General features: G+C 43.1%; 1 protein-coding gene across 1 annotated transcript in view; it reads left to right on the forward strand.

The window, feature by feature from the left end:
• The first annotated feature begins 3,215 nt into the window (after positions 1 to 3,215).
• The window catches only part of LOC145398060 (ionotropic receptor 40a-like), a 310,943-nt gene continuing 292,896 nt past the window's right edge, over positions 3,216 to 21,262 (forward strand). The window contains exons 1-2 of the mRNA XM_080271018.1: positions 3,216 to 3,244; positions 6,560 to 6,709. Coding sequence (XP_080127144.1) covers positions 3,233 to 3,244; positions 6,560 to 6,709 — 162 coding nt within the window. The 5' untranslated portion in view covers positions 3,216 to 3,232. The remainder of the gene's footprint in view (positions 3,245 to 6,559; positions 6,710 to 21,262) is intronic.

Here is a 21,262-nt window from a genome sequence, read left to right on the forward strand (position 1 = left end):
ATTCTAACAGTGCCCGTCTACCCTGCCAAACTTGAGACCGTGGAAGATCTGGCAGAATCCCATCTTATGTGAGTTGATTTGTAAGCTTCTGACCGTCTGTGTGTGTGTGTGTGTGTGTGTGTGTGTGTGTGTGTGTGTGTGTGTGTGTGTGTGTGTGTGTGTGTGTGTGTGTGTGTGTGTGTGTGTGTGTGTCTCTCTCTCTCTCTCTCTCTCTCTCTCTCTCTCTCTCTCTCTCTCTCTCTCTCTCTCTCTCCCCCTCTCTCTCTCTCTTACGTAAGACATTTTACAAGCTCTATATACTAGCATATGTCAAAGTTTCATACAATGCTAATCATGAAGAAGTGCTATGGAAAGGATGCATTGCCAAAGTTCTGTCAAACCACCACTGAAATAAAATGGAAAAGAACGAAAATATTTGGCAAAATAGAACATGTATAGTTTACTAAACATCGGCTAGAGAATTTTATGGAGGGTAGTCCAGAAATAGCGCTGCACAAGTAACTCATCTGATTATTGTGTTGCGGGGATGGCTCAGTCTGCTGGCGTGGGGGTGACAGTGGGGGTTGGAAATAAATAATGGAGGATGGATATAGCGATGACTGAGCCGCCCCCACAGCACACGAGAAATGGCCCGGCGAGGTGTAAGAGGAGCGCTACATATGGACTACCCTGTATTTTGCGTATTATATCTTAACACTGACTTATATGATTATTTATAAAGCTTCAATGTCGACATAGTTTACAGCAATAACATACAAGATGATATTAATGGGTAAAAGGCAGAATAAATCGCTAGGGAAGAGGTGTTACTAGGTCCCTCAGGTATGGAATGAAAGTGAAAAAATAGTATGATGATGGTGGTGGTGTTGGTGGTGGTGAAGGTTATGATGTTGGTGATGATGGTGATGGTGGTGATGATGGTGGTGATGGTGGTGTTGATGGTGGAGATGGCGATGGTGGTGATGGTGGTGATGGTGGTGGTGGTGGTGGTGATGATGCACATTTCCACATTTGTCCAAAACTCTTCTCTCACTCTGCTTGCACGATCTTGCTTTGGTGCATACACACACACAATCGCCTACATTTGTAGTCCAACTTTCAGTCTTACCCACATAATCCTTGAGCCAACTGATCCATACTCTCTTTTATTCTCCTTCCATCTGTTACTCACAGTGATACACACTCCTTCTTTTGCCCTCTCATTCTCACCTATTCCCGCACATATGCCCCGTCCTTACTCCTATTCTCTCACAGTCTCTCCTCACCATTTAGTTTCACTTAATCCACATACATCCACTTTCGCACCCTCAAGCACCTGAACAATCTCACTCTCTTTGACCTCATCATTTGCACCTCTTTCATTCCACGTCGCCATCTGTATCATATCCTTTGTTCGGTCGTTAGTCATCTTTTGGTCAGTCCTGGTCCAAGGCTTCTTGTTTGTATTTTTAGTTAGTTTTTCTCCGAGGAGGGGCACTAACCTTCTGCTAATCCACTTGTTGTCACGTAGGGAACACGTGTCGGTTGGTTATAAGGTTACCACCCAGTGCTGGTAATGCTCTCCTGGTTTACAGGAAATCATTTGGCTTGCCACTCGATGTAGCGCTATCCTAAAAACAGTACTACACTAAGTTGGTGGATGATGGGCGCCCCCACCTACCACAAACGGACTTAGCACAATTCCAGACGGAGATATAACAGAGGCGAGATTCAGGTTGTATTAGCTCCGGTACTTTATCTAGGTCTTCTCCTTGTTGTGGACACAGTAGAACAAGCATGACTTAACCTTTTTCTTTCTTTCAGTAGTCAAAAGATATAAGAAAGGAATGTCTGCTTCCATGCCCGAGAGACCAACATTCATAATGTGCAAGGCAAACTCAGATGGCTCTCGGCCATGGAAGCAAGAATCATTCTAGGGAAAATCATAGAAGTACCGCCTGAGGGGTTCCCAGTCAGCAGCTCCAAAGGGCCAATGCTGCCCATTCTTGCGATGGTCCACAGGCCTTACTGGAACCATAGGACAGATGAAGGTGATAAGGTTGTGGTCGGAGGAGCCCAATGGAGAGGAAAAATTACAGAGTAAGCAGAAGGAAAGACGGTCAGGGATACAATGAGGGTGGTGTACGAGTACATGCTGCTCTGTCATTGGGGACAGAAAAGACAACAGGCTTGTTCACCACGGTGATCAGCTGATTTGAACGAGAGCCAAAGGTGGTAGTGAACACTGAAATTAACTGGAATGGAGATTTTAGAGAAACAATAAACTGATAGTGTTTCCATCTTTAAGTAAAACAAAGAATTTTTCATAGTAGGTAGAATGGAGATGTACACAACGTATTAGTGTGAGAATGACAGGCCAGCCGAAACCAGAGCATAGAGAATCCAGAGGACTGAAGTTCAGGAAAACGAGAGAATTAGAGCTTTGCCACATCACTGCTTATTTCATTTTAATAGAAATCAAACGGCTAAAAAAAAAAAAAAATCAAGGCAAAAGTGCAACTACAGAGAAAATGGTGAATTAGAATAAAATTTGTGTTTAATATCCTCCAGTTTTGTTTTATCTCAATAGATGCTCGACTCCATCATGTTCCATACCTTACTGTGGACACCTCTTACCTTTTCTTATGTTACCTTAACCTGGCCCAGATTTTGTCCTTTTGCAGCATGTTTCACTTAGCTCAGTGGCAGAAAAAGACAATGCCACTCTACAATGCACTTTTTCGTGACTAGTATCAGTTTCTAAGGTTAATTTATTGCTACAACTCAGGATTCAAGATAACGAGATGACAATTTTAGGCCAAGTTAGAATAAAAAGAGGCGGTTTCTTTCCTTTTTGTTCTTATTACGGAGTGAGGAAGAAGTCTAGAGTGGTAATGGTGATGATGATGGCAATGACAATGATGATTCATGATGATTCTCTCTCTCTCTCTCTCTCTCTCTCTCTCTCTCTCTCTCTCTCTCTCTCTCTCTCTCTCTCTCTCCCCCTCTCTCTCTCTCCAGGCCCGTGATGTACGAATATGGAAGCTTTGTACCAGACGCCTTAAGGAGCTCAGAGAACCCCATCCTAGCCGAACTGGGGAGGAGGCTATACATCTACCCCAACATTACCCTCAACGATCTGCATGCGGCTACGGTGGAGCTGGTGATGAAGAGGACACATACTTTGATTTGCCCTGTTGATTATATGATTTACACGCAGCATAACAGGAATTTGACTCGGGACACTTATATTATGAGAGAGAAGGTGGGTGGTGTAGAGATAAACAGACAGCCAAACATACAGACAGAAGGATAGAGGGATGGATTGGTGGACAGATTTTACACACGCGCACACACACACACGCACACACACACACACACACACACACACACACACACACACACACACACACACACACACACACACACACACACACACACACACACACACACACACACACACACACACACACACACACACACACACACACACACACACACACACACACACACACACACAATAAGAAAGACATATAGATTGATAGATAAAAAAGTTGACGTGGATACAGACTGACAGACAAAATTATACAGGAATAAACAGATAAACATAGATAGATAGACAGATAGGTGCACGGAGACTCAGCTGTCTGAGGCAACTGACAGCAAACCCTTTTCTGTTTCCTCCTACTTTCTCTATACTCATTTCAAAGCCAAAGGTGTTTGTTGTGTATATATACGCAACGACTTATCTTGCTTTCGTGTTCCTGAACTCGATTCTTCTGAATTCTCTACACTCTGGCTTCCGCTTTCCTGTCATTCTCTGACTAAATATATCTGTGCTGTTTACTTATCCCCTAATTCTACTGACTATCAAAAATTCTTCAACTATCTTATTTCTACGATGGAACACATTATATCCATTTCTCCTTTCTCTGAAATCTCCATTCTAGGAGATTCCAATGTTCACCACCACCTTTGGCTCTCCTCTCCTTTCACGGATCCACCTGGTGAACAAGCCTACATCTTTTCTATCCTTAATGACCTAGAGCAGCTTGTACAGCACCCTAACCGTATCCCTGACCGCCTTGGAGAGAGCTCCAACATACTTGACCTCTTCCTCACAACTAATCCTTCTGCTTACTCTGTTAATCTTTTCTCTCTGTTGGGCACCTCCGATCACAACCTTATTACCTTAATCTGTCCTATTACTCCGGTACGGCCTGTGGACCCTCCAGGGAAACGTCGTCTGTGGCATTTTGGAGCCACGGACTGGGAGGCCCTCATGCAGTACTTCTTTGATTTTCCCTGGAATGATTATTGCTTCCATGGCCGTGAGGCATCTGAGTGTGCCTTGCGCATTACGGAGGTTATTCTCTCAGGCATGCAAGCATACATTCCTTTCTCATATCCTTTGACTAACGCAAGAAAGCCTTGGTTTAATCACGCTTGTTCTAATGCTGTCTGCAACAAGGAGTGGGCCTACAAAAGATACCAGAGCCAACCCACCCCTGAATCACATCATCTTTACGTTTCTGCCCGGAATCGTGCTAAGTCTGTTCTTCGCTCTACTAAAAATAATTTCATCCATACTAAATGCTTTCAACTCTCCAACTCGAGTTCTTCCCGCTCCTTCTGGCACCTTGCCAAAAATCTTTCTAACAACTTTACCTCATCACTCTTCGCACAGACTTTCTCCTCCAATTCCAGCTTAGACGATTCCAGTGCTGTTCCTCCATCACTTCCCCCTTCTGACTTCCTCATGCCTGACATTAAAATTTCTTCAGTTGATGTATTTTCTGCCATCACTGGCCTCAGTACTAACAAGGCATATGGGCCTGATGGGGTCCCTCCTGTTGTTCTCAAGAACTGTGCTTCTGTGCCTGCCTAGGCAAACTCTTTCGCCTTTGTCTGTCAACTTGTACCTTTCCTTCTTGCTGGAAGTTTGCTCTCATTCAGCCAGTCCCAAAGAAGGGTGACCACTCCCAACCCTCCAACTATCGTCCAGTTGCTTTAACGTCCTGTATTTCAAAAGTTTTCGAGTCAATTCTCAATAGAAAAATTTTAAGGCATCTTTCCTATCACAACCTTCTTTCCGATCGTCAGTATGGGTTCCGTCAGGGACGCCTAACTGGCGATCTTCTCACCTACCTTTCACACTCCTGGTCATCCTCCTTTCGGGACTTTGGCGAAAGCTTTGCCATTGCACTTGACATCTCAAAGGCTTTCGATCGAGTCTGACATAAATCTTTAATTTCCAAACTGCCCTCCTGCAGTTTCTAACCTTCTATCTGTGCCTTCATCGCTAGCTTCCTTTCTGGTCGTTCTATAGCCGCTGTTGTAGATGGCCATCGTTCTTCTCCTAGATCTATCAACAGTGGTGTTCCTCAGGGCTCTGTCCTATCACCAACTCTCTTCCTTTTATTCATCAATGATCTTCTAAGCTGTACATCTAACCCTATCCACTCATACGCTGATGACTCCACCCTTCACCTTTCCATTCGGTTCCTGCAACGCCCATCCCAAAAGTTACTTCAACAAACAAGGGATGAGGCTATGGCACACCTAATGTCTGACTTGGCTCGTATCTCTGACTGGGGTAAAAATGATATGGTTGTTTTTAATGCATCAAAGACTCAGTTCTTACACCTATCAACCCGACAAAATCTTCCACAGGTATACCCACTAATGTTTAATAATATTCAGCTTGATCCTGCATCATCCTTGAACATGCTTGGGGTTTCATTTACTCGGGACTTATCTTGGAAAGATCATATTACAACTCTTGTAAAATCTGCTTCCAAGAGATTCGGTGTGCTAAGCCGACTCCTTTCTTTCTTTACCCCTGCACAATTGTTGACTCTATACAGGGGTTTTATCTGCCCCTGTGTGGAGTACAACTCTCATGTGTGGGGAGGCTCCCCACATACAGCTCTTCTCAATAGAGTGGAGTCAAAGGCTTTTCGTCTCATTAACTCTCCTTCTCTTACTGACTCCCTTCAACCTCTGTCTCTTCGCCGCACTGTTGCATCTTTATCTCTTTTCTATTGCTAATTTAATGGTCACTGCTCCTCTGAACTGTCTGCTTGCATTCCTCCACCTCTACGACGGGAGCATAGCACCCGTCTGGCAACAAACTCTCATCCCTTTTCCGTCCAACTCTCTAATGCAAGAGTTAACCGTTACTCCCAGTCTTTTATTTATGCAACAGGTCAGCTCTGGAACTGCCTCCCTCTGTCTGTATTTCCTGCTGCCTATGATCTCCAGTCTTTCAAACGCAGTGTGTCCAGGCATCTCAAAATGATCGGATCTTGAATTTGGTTCTCTATTGTATTTTGTTTTTCTCTTGGAGGGAACTGTTACTGCGGGCTCATGGCCTTTGGTTCCTTCTTCCTTGCAGAATTTAAAAAAAAAAAAAAAAAAGACACACGAGCTGGTGCTATAGTGTACTTGCTTCCACAGATATACAGCAACTTTATGATCTGGATAATACGTAGCAACACCCCCTACACCCACAGACAGATAGATAAATAGATATATATACACAGACACAGCTGGTGGTATAGTGTACCTCCTTCCACAGATATACAACAACTTTATGATCTGGTTACTGCGTCGCAACACCCCCTACACCCGCCTCATCTCAGACAACCTCATCCGCCTTCTGGAGACCGGCATCCTTTCCAAGATCTATCAACTGCACACTGGAAGCCTCCTGGGAAAAAGTTCGCAAGTGAGTCGTATCACCTATTCCTTAGCTATTTATTTCCAAGATTTATTATTTGCACACCGGAAACTTTCTGGGAAAAAGTTCGCCCGTAATTGACTCGTAGCACAACTTCCTTAGCGATTTGTTTGCAAGATTTAACATGTACTAACTGTCCACACTGAAAGTGCGGAACATGTTGGAGCGAGCGAGCAAGTCAGGCAGTGCTGAATATTGTCTCATGTGGCTCATCATCTTCCTCTGATTTCCTGACCTGAAAATACTTGAAAGAACTTATTAGATTACACTAAAATTATTTCCCCACACTTCCTAAACCAACTCTCTTAGCAATCGTCGGAAAATACTGCTGCGCTGCTCAGGCAACCTTAGACCGTTATATCTTGCGGAGCAGGCTGTTACGCTGATTTGCCTTATATATATATTTTTTCCTCGATTTACGGAAAAACTATTGGGAATTACGTATGTTGAGTTGTCTATAAAATGAAAATAACTGAGGATTTTTATGCTATTGGTGTCTATCTTGTAATTTCAAGATGGCTGAGATATTCAAAAAGTTCGCTGCTCTAGTACAGAGATCTCCTCCCGACCCCTTCCCCCATTTCTTGCTGATGTTATAAATCTTTTGCTCGGGTATATACTGTCGGGGGTCCAAACTTTGACAAAATTTGGTGTTCGAGCGAGCGAATTAGCTGCATACAGCAAATGTCACTGGCAAATGTTCGCCCATGATTTGGGAATCGTTAAACGTATTTTTGTTCTACAGGAGGCTTTGTAACACTTTCTCATAGCGTATTTTCTTACTTTTTACGTGTTTTAGATGACAAAGGAAGCATTACAGTAACACTTCCTTAGCGATTTTTTTTTCCAAGATTTGTTAGTTGTACACGGGATATCTCACTGGCTGAAGTTCGGCCTTGAGTTAAGCGTGGGTCTGATATCTTAATTACGGCATTAGTGTTTGTCTTGCTTCTCACTGCCGTAAGAGACGTTAAAGACTTTTTCTCTAAGCGTTTATATTGAACAGTTCTCCTTAATTTTACCTTGCAGTTAGCTTACAGCTTTTTCATTTCGTCATGGTTTGCATCGGTAACATGAGGATGTTAAGATGTAATAGGTGAAATGAATCGCTTATGAAGAAGAGTTACGAGGCTTGGAACATCAGTGTGAAAAAGATGAAATTTACCCATATGACACAAAGGGCGTTGGAGAGGACGCCTTCACGTGGTTGTACCGATATGACTGAGTGGCTCCGCTGCCTAGTAAGATGAACGTCCCATAATTCCCTTCCTTCCCCCCCACCCACAAAGAGGCTGATGATCTGCAGATGGGTAACCAGGCTGCAGTCCACTGGGTTCAGGTTCAGATGAGCCTGGGACTACAAATACTATACTCTTTTTACCTTAACTTGGCTCAGAGTTTCATCCTTTTGCAATTTACTTCTCATGGCTCAGAGGAGGAAAAGGACAATACATTAGCTGTTCAGCTTTCCCATGGCACGTCTTTGTGACCATCACATTTTTTTTTTTTTAACGTGTCCGACCCTGGGCAAAGGCCTCATGGTGCCTATTCCCAAGTCCCAGTAGTCCTCCCTGGGGCCCAGTAGTCCTCCTACATCTCCACATGTCACCACTTCGGCGCTAACACCCACCATCCATATTGAATACATGCTAGGGCTGTCTCATACAGGACTGGTGTACTGGTATTAGCGGGGATATTTTTATGACATGTCGGCGGGTCATCTGGTAGATCAGAAAAGTCTGCTTTTTATGAAATTCAAATCCTTAAACTGTTCCCTGCCCCAGCCGGGATTCGAACCTGGGTCCATTAGGACTGCAGGCCGCCTCTCTACCGATTCAGCCACCGCCTCCCCTAGTTTTATTGTTACAACTGAGGACTGAAGATGGAGAGATGACAACTTTAGGCCAAGTTAAAATAAAAGTAATATAGTACCATACTCCTTTTACTATAACCTGACCTAAAAATATCATCTCTCCATCTTTTATGCTGTTATGGCAATAGGTAGAGACTAGAGTATGATGCTAGTCACGAAGATGTGCTATGAAAAGGATGTAGAACCGTAGTTTTGTCTCATTCTACAACTGAACGACGAGAAATAAGCTTCACAAGGACGAAAATCTGGACCAAGTTAAAGTGAAGAGAGTATAACAAGATCAAACCCCCATGACTCACTCTCAGTTGAATAAAATAATCTGGGGTTACATTAAATAAAATGCTAGAGCACACACACACACACACACACACACACACACACACACACACACACACACACACACACACACACACACACACAAATGCTGTCTTGTTTCTGTGCTTTTTCATCTTTTGTTTCTCCACTTTTTCTTTCCCTACATATTAACAAGAAGAATAGATGCAGAAGTGAAGTTTAGAATAAATGAAGTAGGAAAGGTGCTGGGAGGAATGAAAAAAGTGTTTAAATGTCGTTCGCTTAGAATGAATGTAAAGAGAAGGCTGTATGAGGGTGTTGTGGTACCGACTGCATCATATGGGGCTGAAACATGGAATATGGGTGTAGCAGAGAGGAAAAGTTTGAATGTAATATAGATGAGGTGTCTGAGGAGTATGTGTGGAGTGACGCGTATGGATCGGGTGCGAAATGATGAAGTGCGAAGGAGAACTGGAGTCGTTCGGGAGATGGCTGGTAGAGTTGAGCAGAGGGTGTTGCGATGGTTTGGGCATATGGAGAGAATGGATAATGAGCGATTGGTGAAAAAGATAACTAGATCTGATGTGAGAGGTGTAAGGCTGAGAGGAAGACCACGAATAGGATGGATGGACAGTGTGAAGAGAGCATTGGATGCGAGAGGGATGTCTGTTGAGCAAGGAAGAGTGGCTGTGCGTGACAGAAATAAATGGAGAGAAATTGTGAATGAATAAGTGATGACGCAGCCCTGAGGGGATATTCTCCCGCATTTGGTCTGATCAGCTAGTCAGGTCAGGTGCGGGTAAGGGGATGGGTCTGTTATGATGTGGCAGTGGTAAACCAGTTCTGCTGTCGGGCCCTGCTGCGGATGTCACTGATTGCATTGGGCAGTTGACCCTTGTGCGGTGTGGTGCGGTGAGGATCTGTCCGTTCTCCCCTTTGGGGCTAAGATGCGAATGAATGTGTTTGAATGGATGAGTAAACGGGGAGTGTGTCGTCCTGTCTCGGCTACCTCCCTTTCCTTGGGGGAAGCAGCCTAGGTATATAGATAGATAGATAGATACATCTTAACACTATAAACAATATCTATCGGTGTATCTACCTACTTATCTATCTGTCTGTCTATGTATCTGCCTATTTATCTATCTATCTGTCTGTTTATCTATCTATCCATTAATCTATCTATCTAGTTGTCTTGTCATCTCCACAGGCTCGAGGTAAAGGAGTATTGAACCTAGAACATCTTCAAGGCGCCTTTATAGTGTTGGGCCTCGGGGTGGTTGTCTCTGCCATCACCCTCCTCATGGAACTCGCTTACTCAGTCTCTAAATACACAAAAAACGCAGGAGTTCATTGATACAAGAGCCTTCGAAGGCATAGAACGAAGGTGCTTGAGCTGCTGGGATTTGAAGCCGTCACAGGAGCCCAAAAGTGGACAATGAAACTCCCTCAGAGGACATCAGTCTGATCTCTCTCTCTCTCTCTCTCTCTCTAACTGATAGGCAATGATAAAACACACAACACACAAAAGAAAATAAGAGGCAGAATATTGGAACAGTTATAAATGAATAAGAGAAGAAACGAACCTGAATCCCGATACTTATTATTATTATTATTATTGTTATTATTATTATTATTATTATTATTATTATCATTATTATTATTTGAATAGTGTTTCTTGAAGGCTCTCCTAGCTATTATACTGTGTAGTGTATCTTTCTAACAATATAATCGATTCTTATGTACTTGGCTAATAAAATCATTACTTTTTACCTACCGTATTTGTCAACGTATCTCTTCAATAAAATAATCAGCTTTATTTGTTAATAAAGTTATCACTTTCCTTTTTTCTTTACAGTTCTCTCGCAACTCCATTTCCCTATGTGTGTGTGCGTGTGTATGTGTGTGTGTGTGTGTGTGTGTGTGTGTGTGTGTGTGTGTGTGTGTGTGTGTGTGTGTGTGTGTGTGTACTGTAATCCCACACGGACGATGCCATTCTCACCTCAATATGCAGACAGGTTAAGCAAGGCCATAGTTCGTGGCCAAGATTCTCTTCCTTTTGCAGTTAATTTCACGTAGTTTAATGACAGAAAAACACAATTTTGCTGTTTTACATCCTTTTCATAGCACTTCATGACTAGCATCACAGATAAGCTGCAGAAGGAAAGTCTGCACTGGTTTACAGTCAATGATCTTTAGTAAGGCAATAAAGACTCCTTAATCAACAACACTGATGCTGGAGAGGGGCGCCTTCATGTGGTGGCACTGATATGACCGGGTTGTTCCGCTGGCTGGTTATAATAAATCCCTCAGATCCCTCCCTATCCCCCGAAATAAGGATTGCGGACTGATGGAGGTCAGCTTCAGCCAGCAGTCCACTGGGTTCACGTTCAGATGAGTTTGCTGTTGCAGCTGCTACTACTACTACTACCACTACTACTACGACTACTACTATCACCACCACCACCACCACCACTACTACTGCTACTACTACTACTACTACTGCTACTACTACTACTACTACTATTACCACTACTACTACTACTACTACTACTACTACTACTACACCTGTTCCTACTGCACTGTCACCACTACTACTACAGCTACTGCCACTACTACTGTACTGTTGCTAATACTGCTACTACTACTTTTATTACTACCACTACTACTACTACTACTACTACTACTATTAACACAACATCTGCTACTATTACTACAACTTCTACTTCTGCTACTTCCACTACTACCATTACTACAACTACTTAACAAAATACAACTCCAATAATCATGTAGTAAATTTACGATCATAAATAATACAATATTCTTGTTTCTCCTACTTGGCCTAATATTGCCATCTCTCCATCTTGAACGCTGAACTGCAACAGAGGAGTAATACTCAGATATGATGCTAGTCACGAAGAAGCTCTGTGGAAATAATATGGAGTCGTAGTATTAATTTCTGCCAAAGAGCTACATGAAAGAAGTTGTCAAAGGATGAAAATCTGTGCCATGTTAGACTAAGGTAAAAGAACGATAGTCACGAAGAAGTGCAAAGGAAAGGATGTGGAAACAAGATGGAAAGGGATGCAAATCTGGGCCAAAGAATAGTCACGAAGAAGTGCAAAGGAAAGGATATGGAAACAAGGTGGAAAGGGATGCAAATCTGGGCTAAAGAATAGTCACGAAGTGCAAGAGAAAGTGTGTGGAGATAAGCTGCAAAGGGAAGAAGATCTGGGCCAAGTTAAGATGAACATACTATATATACTCGTATATCCAGGGTGGTCCATATATACCGCTGCTCTTTCACTCCGCCGGGTGATTTCTCGTGTGCTGCAGGGACGGCTCAGCCAGCGTAATCAGTGTCTATCCTGGAACATTTAACCATTTCCCCCTGCCACTGACACACCCACGGCCACACCAGCAGACTGAGCCGTCCCCACAACAGGGAAAAATAGAAAATATCAAGTGAGTTTGTAGAGGAGCGCTATTTATGGACCAGCTTGTATTATACCACTTCACAGAATTATACTCCCTATATAACAGTATATCGGGTATATTTCACGGCTGATATATGTTCACTATATTGCAAGTTGGCATAGTTTATACCTCCTTTCAGTTTTATAAGACTTGGTATGTGTGTGCCATAAAAGGCTTCGTAGAAGTTCGTCCTCTGCGATTAATTTTGCATAGAAATCACGATATCATGGCAACATAGTGGAGCTGTGTGGCTGGGTGGGTAGGGATGGTGGGAGGATGGGTAGGGTGGGCAGGTTGGATGGGTTAGGTGGTATGGGTGGGGTGGGTAGGATGGTTGGGTGTGTTTAGTGGGGCATCTTGGGGAAGCGTGGGTGTGTTTGGTGGGGTAGGATGGGTGAGCTGGATGGGTGGGTCAGTGCACAGGTGTAGAGTGAGTAGTGGGAAATTGGGTCCATGGAGATTAGGTCCATGGCAGGAATAGGCCCATGAGGAATATATCCCTAGGTAAATGGACCCAGTGGGAACATAGGTTCAGGTCAAGTCAGTGAAATGGGAATCTGGGGGTTGTCTCCCCCAGGGGATTGTCCCCCCCCAACCCTCCCATGTTCCAGGCTATGCAGGTATGGAAGGTCATAGTTCTTTCTTTCTTTTTTTCTTTCCTTTTACTCGGGCAACGCCCTGCAGCTCTGTTAGTATTAAAAAGTTTAACATCATTAACTGCCACAACCCTAAAACACCAGAGATCATCCTTTCTCCTCATACTTTCGTTTTTGCTGTGCCTCATATTACCAGCAGATATTAAATGGTTAAATATAATATCCTCCATCACCACAGCAGGCAGAGAAGCGTCGGCGAAACTTCTGCTAATGTTTGTACAGTACAGTCGGCTACGGGAAATAATATACACCTTTTGTCCTTCTCTGGGATTTTGTATTTGGTAACACTGCCCTGAACAGCACCGAGAAATTAAAGAATATGAATTTAATGAGTTTTTTTTTCTCCCTTCTGTAACGTCATAAAACATTTGTCGTGAATCATGCACTTGTGTGTGTGTGTGTGTGTGTGTGTGTGTGTGTGTGTGTGTGTGTGTGTGTGTGTGTGTGTGTGTGTGTGTATTTCTTCCTGTGTATACTTCTTTCTGTGACCGACTGTATATTGGCCCAATGCAAGATTAAAAGGACCAAATGTACAGCTTAGTCAAAAAGTAATGTCTTCCTGTGCATTGCTCACCAAAACAAATATATCATTCCACAGTTAATTCTTCCGAATAAATTTCCCAGATCAATCATGGCTGTTTTCTTGACTTCCTTCTTGCCTACCTTCCTCCTCTCGTTCATGGTTCATCTTAGGTGGCTATCTTTCGTAACACCTATTCCTTTGCGATTTATTCTATTACACCTCATTATCCTACTGTATGGCAATGCTACAAAGGAGTAAAATTAGTGCAAAGGCTTCTTGCAAACTCAATGCCAAGAAGACTCCCACAGGTATTACGTTTGGACAACAGAAAGAATCCCTGAACACCTTATAGATGCGATTCATTAGAACAATTGTGAATCATTCTTGTCTAAGTGGGAGCCAGCTTTAACAAAAATAAACACGGATAACCAAAAACACCAAACAAAGCCTTAAGAATATTGACAGGCTGCATCAAGACCACAAATATATACCGTACCACTGACACCGGGAAATATAAATACTTGTAATGGAACATCCTACGCATATGAGAGGCACAAAGTATATTGCTTAAGCTCAAGACCCAGCAAACTCTTGTGCGTGTAACTTCCTGTTGCATCACCCCGTCCATAAGGAAACAAGAAACTAACAACAGCCCAACACTGCACAGAGTATCTCAGCAACATGCCCCTTCAAAACACAGTTCTAAACACACAACACTTCAAAACACAGTTATAAACACACAACCACCACAGCCATCCAAAACCTCCAGCCAAACAGCCTCCTTCAAGAACCCCCACCTGACATACACCCCTCAGAAACTACCCTACCCAGAGAGACACGAGTACACCCAGCCAGACTGCGATGCGGCCTCCACCTTTCCCTGCCACAACACCAGCACATAATACACCTCACAGATACTCCACCATACCCACATTGATATGTATCCCCACACACCACAACATACTTCTTCATCTCATGCACCACACTATCACATCACAAACCATCCTTCATCCTAGCCTCAACCAAATGCCTCAGGGACCAGCAGAAGTGCTTGGTTTCCTGCAGTGACTGAGTTCATGTTCAGATAAAGCTACAACAACAACAGCAGAAGCAACAACAACAACAACAACAACAACTACTACTACTACTACTACTATAGACTATTTGATTGACCTGTTCACCTGAGATGTTCGGGGCAAATAGAGTGTATTTGATTCGCAGCTGCTGATTGGCCACCGATGTTGTCATTGAAGTAAATGCTGGCATGTATTGTAGTGCAACATGCGGAAGTAGGTGTAGACCGTGGGTGGATAAAATAGTGCAACATGCGGACGTAGGTGTACATCGTGGTTAGGTATTATAGTGCAACATGCGGAAGTACTGTAGGTATAAACCGCGGGTGGATGCACTGCAACATGAGGACGTGTCTGTACACCATGGGTGGATAATTTACGTCAAACGTCACTCATTGTTTTATAAAACTTCATAATCAACTTTAATTTTCTTTAATAACAGTAAACTTTTAAAGGTAATTTTGACCTCCTCAGCATCGGCTATTAACCCATATTTAAACTGTCTGCTTATTGCAGGCAATTCATATGCAGTATATATATATATATATATATATATATATATATATATATATATATATATATATATATATTGTTACGGAACAGTGAAAGATAATGTACACTTTAAGTGAGAATACTAAAAAATCACCACTGTCCCGTAAAGTTCCAGGTTCAAAACAAAAGAGTTAGGTAAAATTACAAGTTAAAGTTTAATGCTCAAACTAACAACAAAACATTCAGGACTCATAAGGATAATGTAATGGCAAAAACAGGTTAAATATATGGTTAACTGCAACAGCCTCTATTAACCCACGGCGTCCCGGGGACGTACTTCCACGTCCTCACGTTTTGTCACAGCTAATCCTGGGGACGTACTTCAACGTCCTGCAATTGCAAGGTTCATAATTTCCACAATTTTCAAAATTCGCGCGATATTTTCGTTTCGCCCGGTTACCCAAGCCTCCCCTACCTGCCGCCAGGCGGGCAGCGTCCTAGACCCCGCGTGACCCGCGCTCGCCCTTGTCTCGGTCACTCACCTGCTAGCAGTGACCCAGGTCAGACATGGCGCGGAAAGGTCTCTCAGACGAGGAAATCGCATCCGTCCTGGAAGCCTTCACTGGAGACATTGATTCTCCACTCGATGATGATGTGGTGGATCGCGATTACGTCCAGCCAGAGGAAGAAATAAGTAGCAGTGATGAGGAGGTCCCTTCGCCCCGAAAAACGCGGTATGTGACATACCGTAAGGCAAGGGAAGGCCAGCCTGCTCCCCAACCATGTGCAAAGCTATCTCTCCATCCTGAATCTGATAAGGACGAGGATGAGGACGATGAGGATGACGGAGGCCTAGGACGTGATATCGCCGCGTGGTTGGGAAAAGAGAAAATATCACCACGAGGATCAGAAGGTGGGGTGAGACGACACATAAGGTATGGTGAAAGTACTTTGTCTGGGGAAGTGGCAAGTGGTGTGGTGGGATTGCTGGGAGAAAGGGAAAGTGTTGTGGCGGCAGCGCGGGGTGAAAGTGAGAGTGGTGTGGGGGTAGTGCGGGGTGAAGGGGCAAGTGGTGTGAGGGAGGCAGCACGAGCACGTGGTACTCGTAGGCCTAGGGGAGAGGAGGTGGAGTCACTCCCCAGCACTTCTTTCGCCCCTGAATATTCCCAAACTTCCTCCCCACAGCCCCAGGATGTGGGGAAAGGAAAGAAACGGAAGGGAAAGGGTAAAGGAAAAGGGAGAGGGAAGAGAAGTGCAAGTGATTAGAGGCGCCGCTCTCCACCTCCCCAACCTCCCCCACCACCCTCACCTCCCCACCCTGACGAAGGGGACGATGGTGACGTGGTTAGTGTAAGTGGAAAGAATTGTTATCAAAACTACACCCACTGTGTAAATCTGGTCAGTAAATATGTGATAGCAAGGAAATAAAGTGGAAACGGGTGTAATGTTAGCATGAATAAAACGTATAAGTTGAACAATAGTGTAAGTTGTCATAATTGATGTCACGAGTACACCCACATTCTGGTCAGTAAGTATGTGATAGGAATTATATACAGTGGAAGATGTTGTAATGTTAGTAGTAAGGTATTTTATAAGTTGATTACTAGTGTAAGATGAAACAAATGATATCGCGATAACACTCCCTGTGTAAGTACGCGCAAATATGACGCTCAGTTCCATCGTAAGTTCAGAAATGATATGATATCAATTATATCAAGTGTTTACATGTGCAATGTTAGTGGAGAATTACTATATAAGTACAAAAATAGGTTGTAAGTTGAAATAGTTGTCATAGCGACTTCACCGTGTGTGTTATTAAGCGCTATTATTACGCTATATATTTACGTAAGGCCTGAAATAATCTCAAAACAGTTCTATAAAGTTGAAAAGTGTATAATAATATTAGAAAAGTATTATGTAAGTAGAAAAAGCACAATACGAGTTGAAACAACAGTCACAGCGAGTTCACTCACTACGTAAGTAAGCTCTAACATTACGCTAAATGTTATCAAAAGGCCTGTGAATACGTAAAAACAGTTCAATAAAATGTAAAATGGTATAATGTTATTGTAGAAGTATTATGTAAGTAAAAAAAATTATATGTATCATGATTTTAGAATGTTAGCGATTCATCGTGACCAAGTTGGCCGATTTTGCTCGTTTCACACGATGGTACAATGCTTATTTCTGCTCTATTTTTGTATAAAATCCAATATACTCTTTTATCACATGTTTTTATGTTTGTAATAAATTCATTTCTACTTACTTTCATTGGTTTCCCAGACTTATAATACCATAGAAAACGTTTGAGGCTCAGACCGCCTAGGGAGAACACGGGGCCAGGTGGGACCAAGGCATACCTGGTTAAGCTAATTAGGGACCCCGGGGACCAATTTCTTTGCCACCGACCATTGTTTCTGACCAAAAGCGAAAGTTTAAGCAAAAAAAAAAAGGTCAAAAAATGGTCGGGATTGGGGGGTACCAGTAGTCGAAAAGTGGTCGGGACGGGGCGGGTTAACACGAAATTAGCAAGAGTAAATTTATCTAAGTCAGCCCTGATAAAATGAAAATACAATGGGTAATGCTTAGTTAATGCAAGATAAATTATTACAGATACAAACTATTATTAACAATTGGCTGACATGAATCTTTACATTAATCACAAAAGAACCTCACTAGGCCCACAAATCAACACCTTATGCTGTACAGTACAAGAACAAAATGTAATAACACTTATACTCAAATTACACAGCTGCTAGATGGTTGGAGACTTTCTGAGCACTCACAATAATAATAACTGTACAGGGGAGGACAGAGATGTGAACAAAATGAGGAGTAGATCTAAGTGGCAATAATGCAGAGACTGAGCTCATTATATAGGGGCCAGCAGAGCTTGATACAACTTGTAAGAACGACGCGCAAATGAAGCCATGGGGACAAAGAGCTGACAATCCCGCTCTGAACAACAGAAAGAACGACTAACTCTACTATAACGGTAGAAGGGGGGGACTGAGGCAGAACACGCTCGTGATCAAACATGCAGCATGCTGTGCGTTAAAATTACACAAAGGATGATGAAACCATAGGCTATGTAACACCTCCCCACAAAGAAAAAGAAATTTACAAAGGAAATTTCTTATTACTCTAAAATAATCTGTCTAAAGTCTAGATAAGCAATCTGCAATAACATTTTCTTTCCTAGTGTTACAAAACATGAGATCTCCCTAGCACGTTCAGTCATAGGTACTTGCCAGTATCCCTTTAACAAATCAAACTTACTTATGTACCTAGCCTTTCCGATCTTGTCTATGCAATCTTCCACACGAGGGAGAGGGTAAGTGTCTGTTTTGGTTATCTGATTAACACGTGTTGTCTGTAGTCGATGCAAAGCCGCTGTGACCCACCTGGCTTAGGGACTAGAGTGACAGGAGAACTCCACTCGCTCTGACAGGGCTCAATCATCTTGTGGTCCAACAGGTAGCCAAGCTCCTTCTGGATGAGAGGAACTTTCACTGGGTTCACACGGTAAGGAGGCAATTTAATTGGCTTTGCGTCTCCAACATCGACATCATGCATCAACACAGTGGTTCTTCCTGGAGTGGCACGGAACACTTGCGGGTACTCCTGCAGTAATGCCGAAAACTCCTGCCTTTCCTCGGGAGGTAGGTGAGAAAGCTTAGTCTGGAGATCATTCATGATATCAGGATTCTTCCCCAAACTATCACTCAGGCTCATACTGCATGGGAGAGCTTCACTTGCAGACTCGGGTGGAACAGCTACAGTGCAGACTGGATTATTTTCGTCCCGCCTGTGATATAACTTTAGCATGTTGATGTGACATAGTTGCTTGTTCCTTCTACGATCTGGTGTGGCGATGACATAGTTGACATCACTGAGTTTCTTCTCCACGAAATAAGGACCACTAAACTTGGCTTGAAGAGGTTGCCCATGTACTGGTAGCAGAATCAAAACCTGATCTCCCGGCTGAAAGTGGCGTAACCTGGACTTCTTATCATACCAAGTCTTCATCTTCTCCTGAGCAGCTCCTAAATTCTCTCTCGCCAGCTGTAAAACAGTGGACAGCCGTTCTTTGAACTTTATCACATACTCCAGCAGGTTGACGTCATCTTCTTCCGACAGCCAGCATTCCTTGAGTAACTTAAGGGGCCCTCTTACTTCATGGCCAAACAGTAGTTCAAAAGGTGAGAAGCCCAGTCATTCATTTGGAGATTCTCTTGCGGCAAACACAACGAATGGAAGACCTTTATCCCAGTCTTTCTGATGTTCCAAACAGTATTTCTTGAGCATCGATTTGAGTGTTTCATGATATCTCTCCAACGCTCCTTGGGTCTGGGGATGGTAAGCTGAAGACGTGATCTGGGTGACGCCCAACTCTTTCAGAGACTGCTTGAAAACGTTTGACATGAAATTACTTCCCCGGTCTGACTGTACCTCCTTGGGCAGACCAAACTTTGTGAAGAACCCTAGCATTTCCTTAACCACGTTCTTTGCTGAGATATTTCTAAGTGGAATGGCTTCAGGATAACGAGTAGCCATATCAATCAGGGTCAACACATAAGAAAATCCTGAAGAAGTCTTAGGAAGAGGGCCCACAATATCCACCAACACACAGGTGAAAGGCGCCTCAAAAGGAGGAATGGGAACTAGAGGTGCAACCTTTTCGGTCTGATTACACTTCCCCACAACTTGACAGGTGTGACAAGACTTACAATACCAGGAAACATCCCTGAAGATACCTGGCCAGTAGAAGTGTTTCAAAATGCGTGCCTCAGTCTTCCTCACTCCAAGGTGTCCTGCCAAACTGGTATCATGAGCCACTCTAATGATATCCTGCCTACAAACACGAGGAATGACAACTTGATGTACAACCTCCCACTCACAGTCGGCTGATGCTGTTGGGGATCTCGACTTTCTCATAAGTACTCCTGACTTTCTATAATAACAAGTAGAAGCACCGGCTGACTCTTCTTCACTGTAAGCAGAGTTAGCTAGACCTTTCAACTCAGGGTCAGCAACCTGCAACTCAACCAACTCTTGACGAGACAAATTATCAACACTATGGGGTACTGCCTCATCTGGTGAGTGGTCCAAATTACCAAGAAAAGTGTCAGCTAGGATAACATCATCATCATCATCATCATTATCCTCTAAATCACCAGTAACTTTAGACTTAGCCCTAGTGACAGCACATGCAGGGAACACATCAGGAACATCACAATCCTGGGTCGCAGCCACTGGCCCACTAGACAACTGAGGAGCTGGACACACTTGACTTCCACCAATATCATTTCCAAATAAGAAAGTTACACCTGACATTGGGAGTGTCTCAACCAACCCAACCATAACGGAACCATTAACAAAACCAGACTCTAAATTCACTCTGCACAGAGGGACAAAGAAGCAATTATTCCCTACACCTTGTAAGATTACAGCTTCATCAGAGGAATTAACATTAGAGCCTAGAACACTGGTCAGCATAAGGGATTGGCAAGCACCTGTATCACGATATATTTGAACTGATTTCCTGTCATTACTGTCCAGAGGACTGACAAAACCATCAGACAGGAAATTAGCACATGAACTCTTGAGAGTGTCACCCAGGTTACCGCTCAAAAGAGGAGCTCCATCATGAGAATTTAAGTTACCCCTCAAAGCAGGTTCAGTTAACTCAGTTAAAGAATCATGGGAACTCTCAAGAGTGGACACTAGACCAATTGACTGAATATTTAAAGACTCCTTTTTGTTCACATCACGCTGTCTCCTGAAACATCTCTCCGTAGTATGACCAAGCTTACTACAATAAGTACATTTACTTTTCTGAAATCTAGAGGTGAAGCTGGTATTGACTTCCTGAGAAACATCATCTTTATTCTCTTTCCTGTTACCTGTACTCTGAGTAGAGGCAACGTACTTACTCTCAGCTTTCCCTTTTTCTCTAGAATATCTCTTGTGAGTGAGAACATATTCATCAGCTAAAACTGCAGCATCAGACAAATTATCTATTCTTTTCTCATCAAGATATAGGCTTACATCTTTATAAATACACCTCTTGAAGTCCTCCAGCAAAATCATCTGCTTAAATTTACCAAAATCAGAATCCACATTCTTAGAATTTAACCACTTCTCTAACAGATC

This window comes from Coenobita brevimanus, chromosome 44, assembly GCF_032717465.1.
Source record: "Coenobita brevimanus isolate Jiangsu-jjx chromosome 44, ASM3271746v2, whole genome shotgun sequence".
NCBI classification, from domain to species: Eukaryota; Metazoa; Arthropoda; class Malacostraca; order Decapoda; family Coenobitidae; genus Coenobita; species Coenobita brevimanus.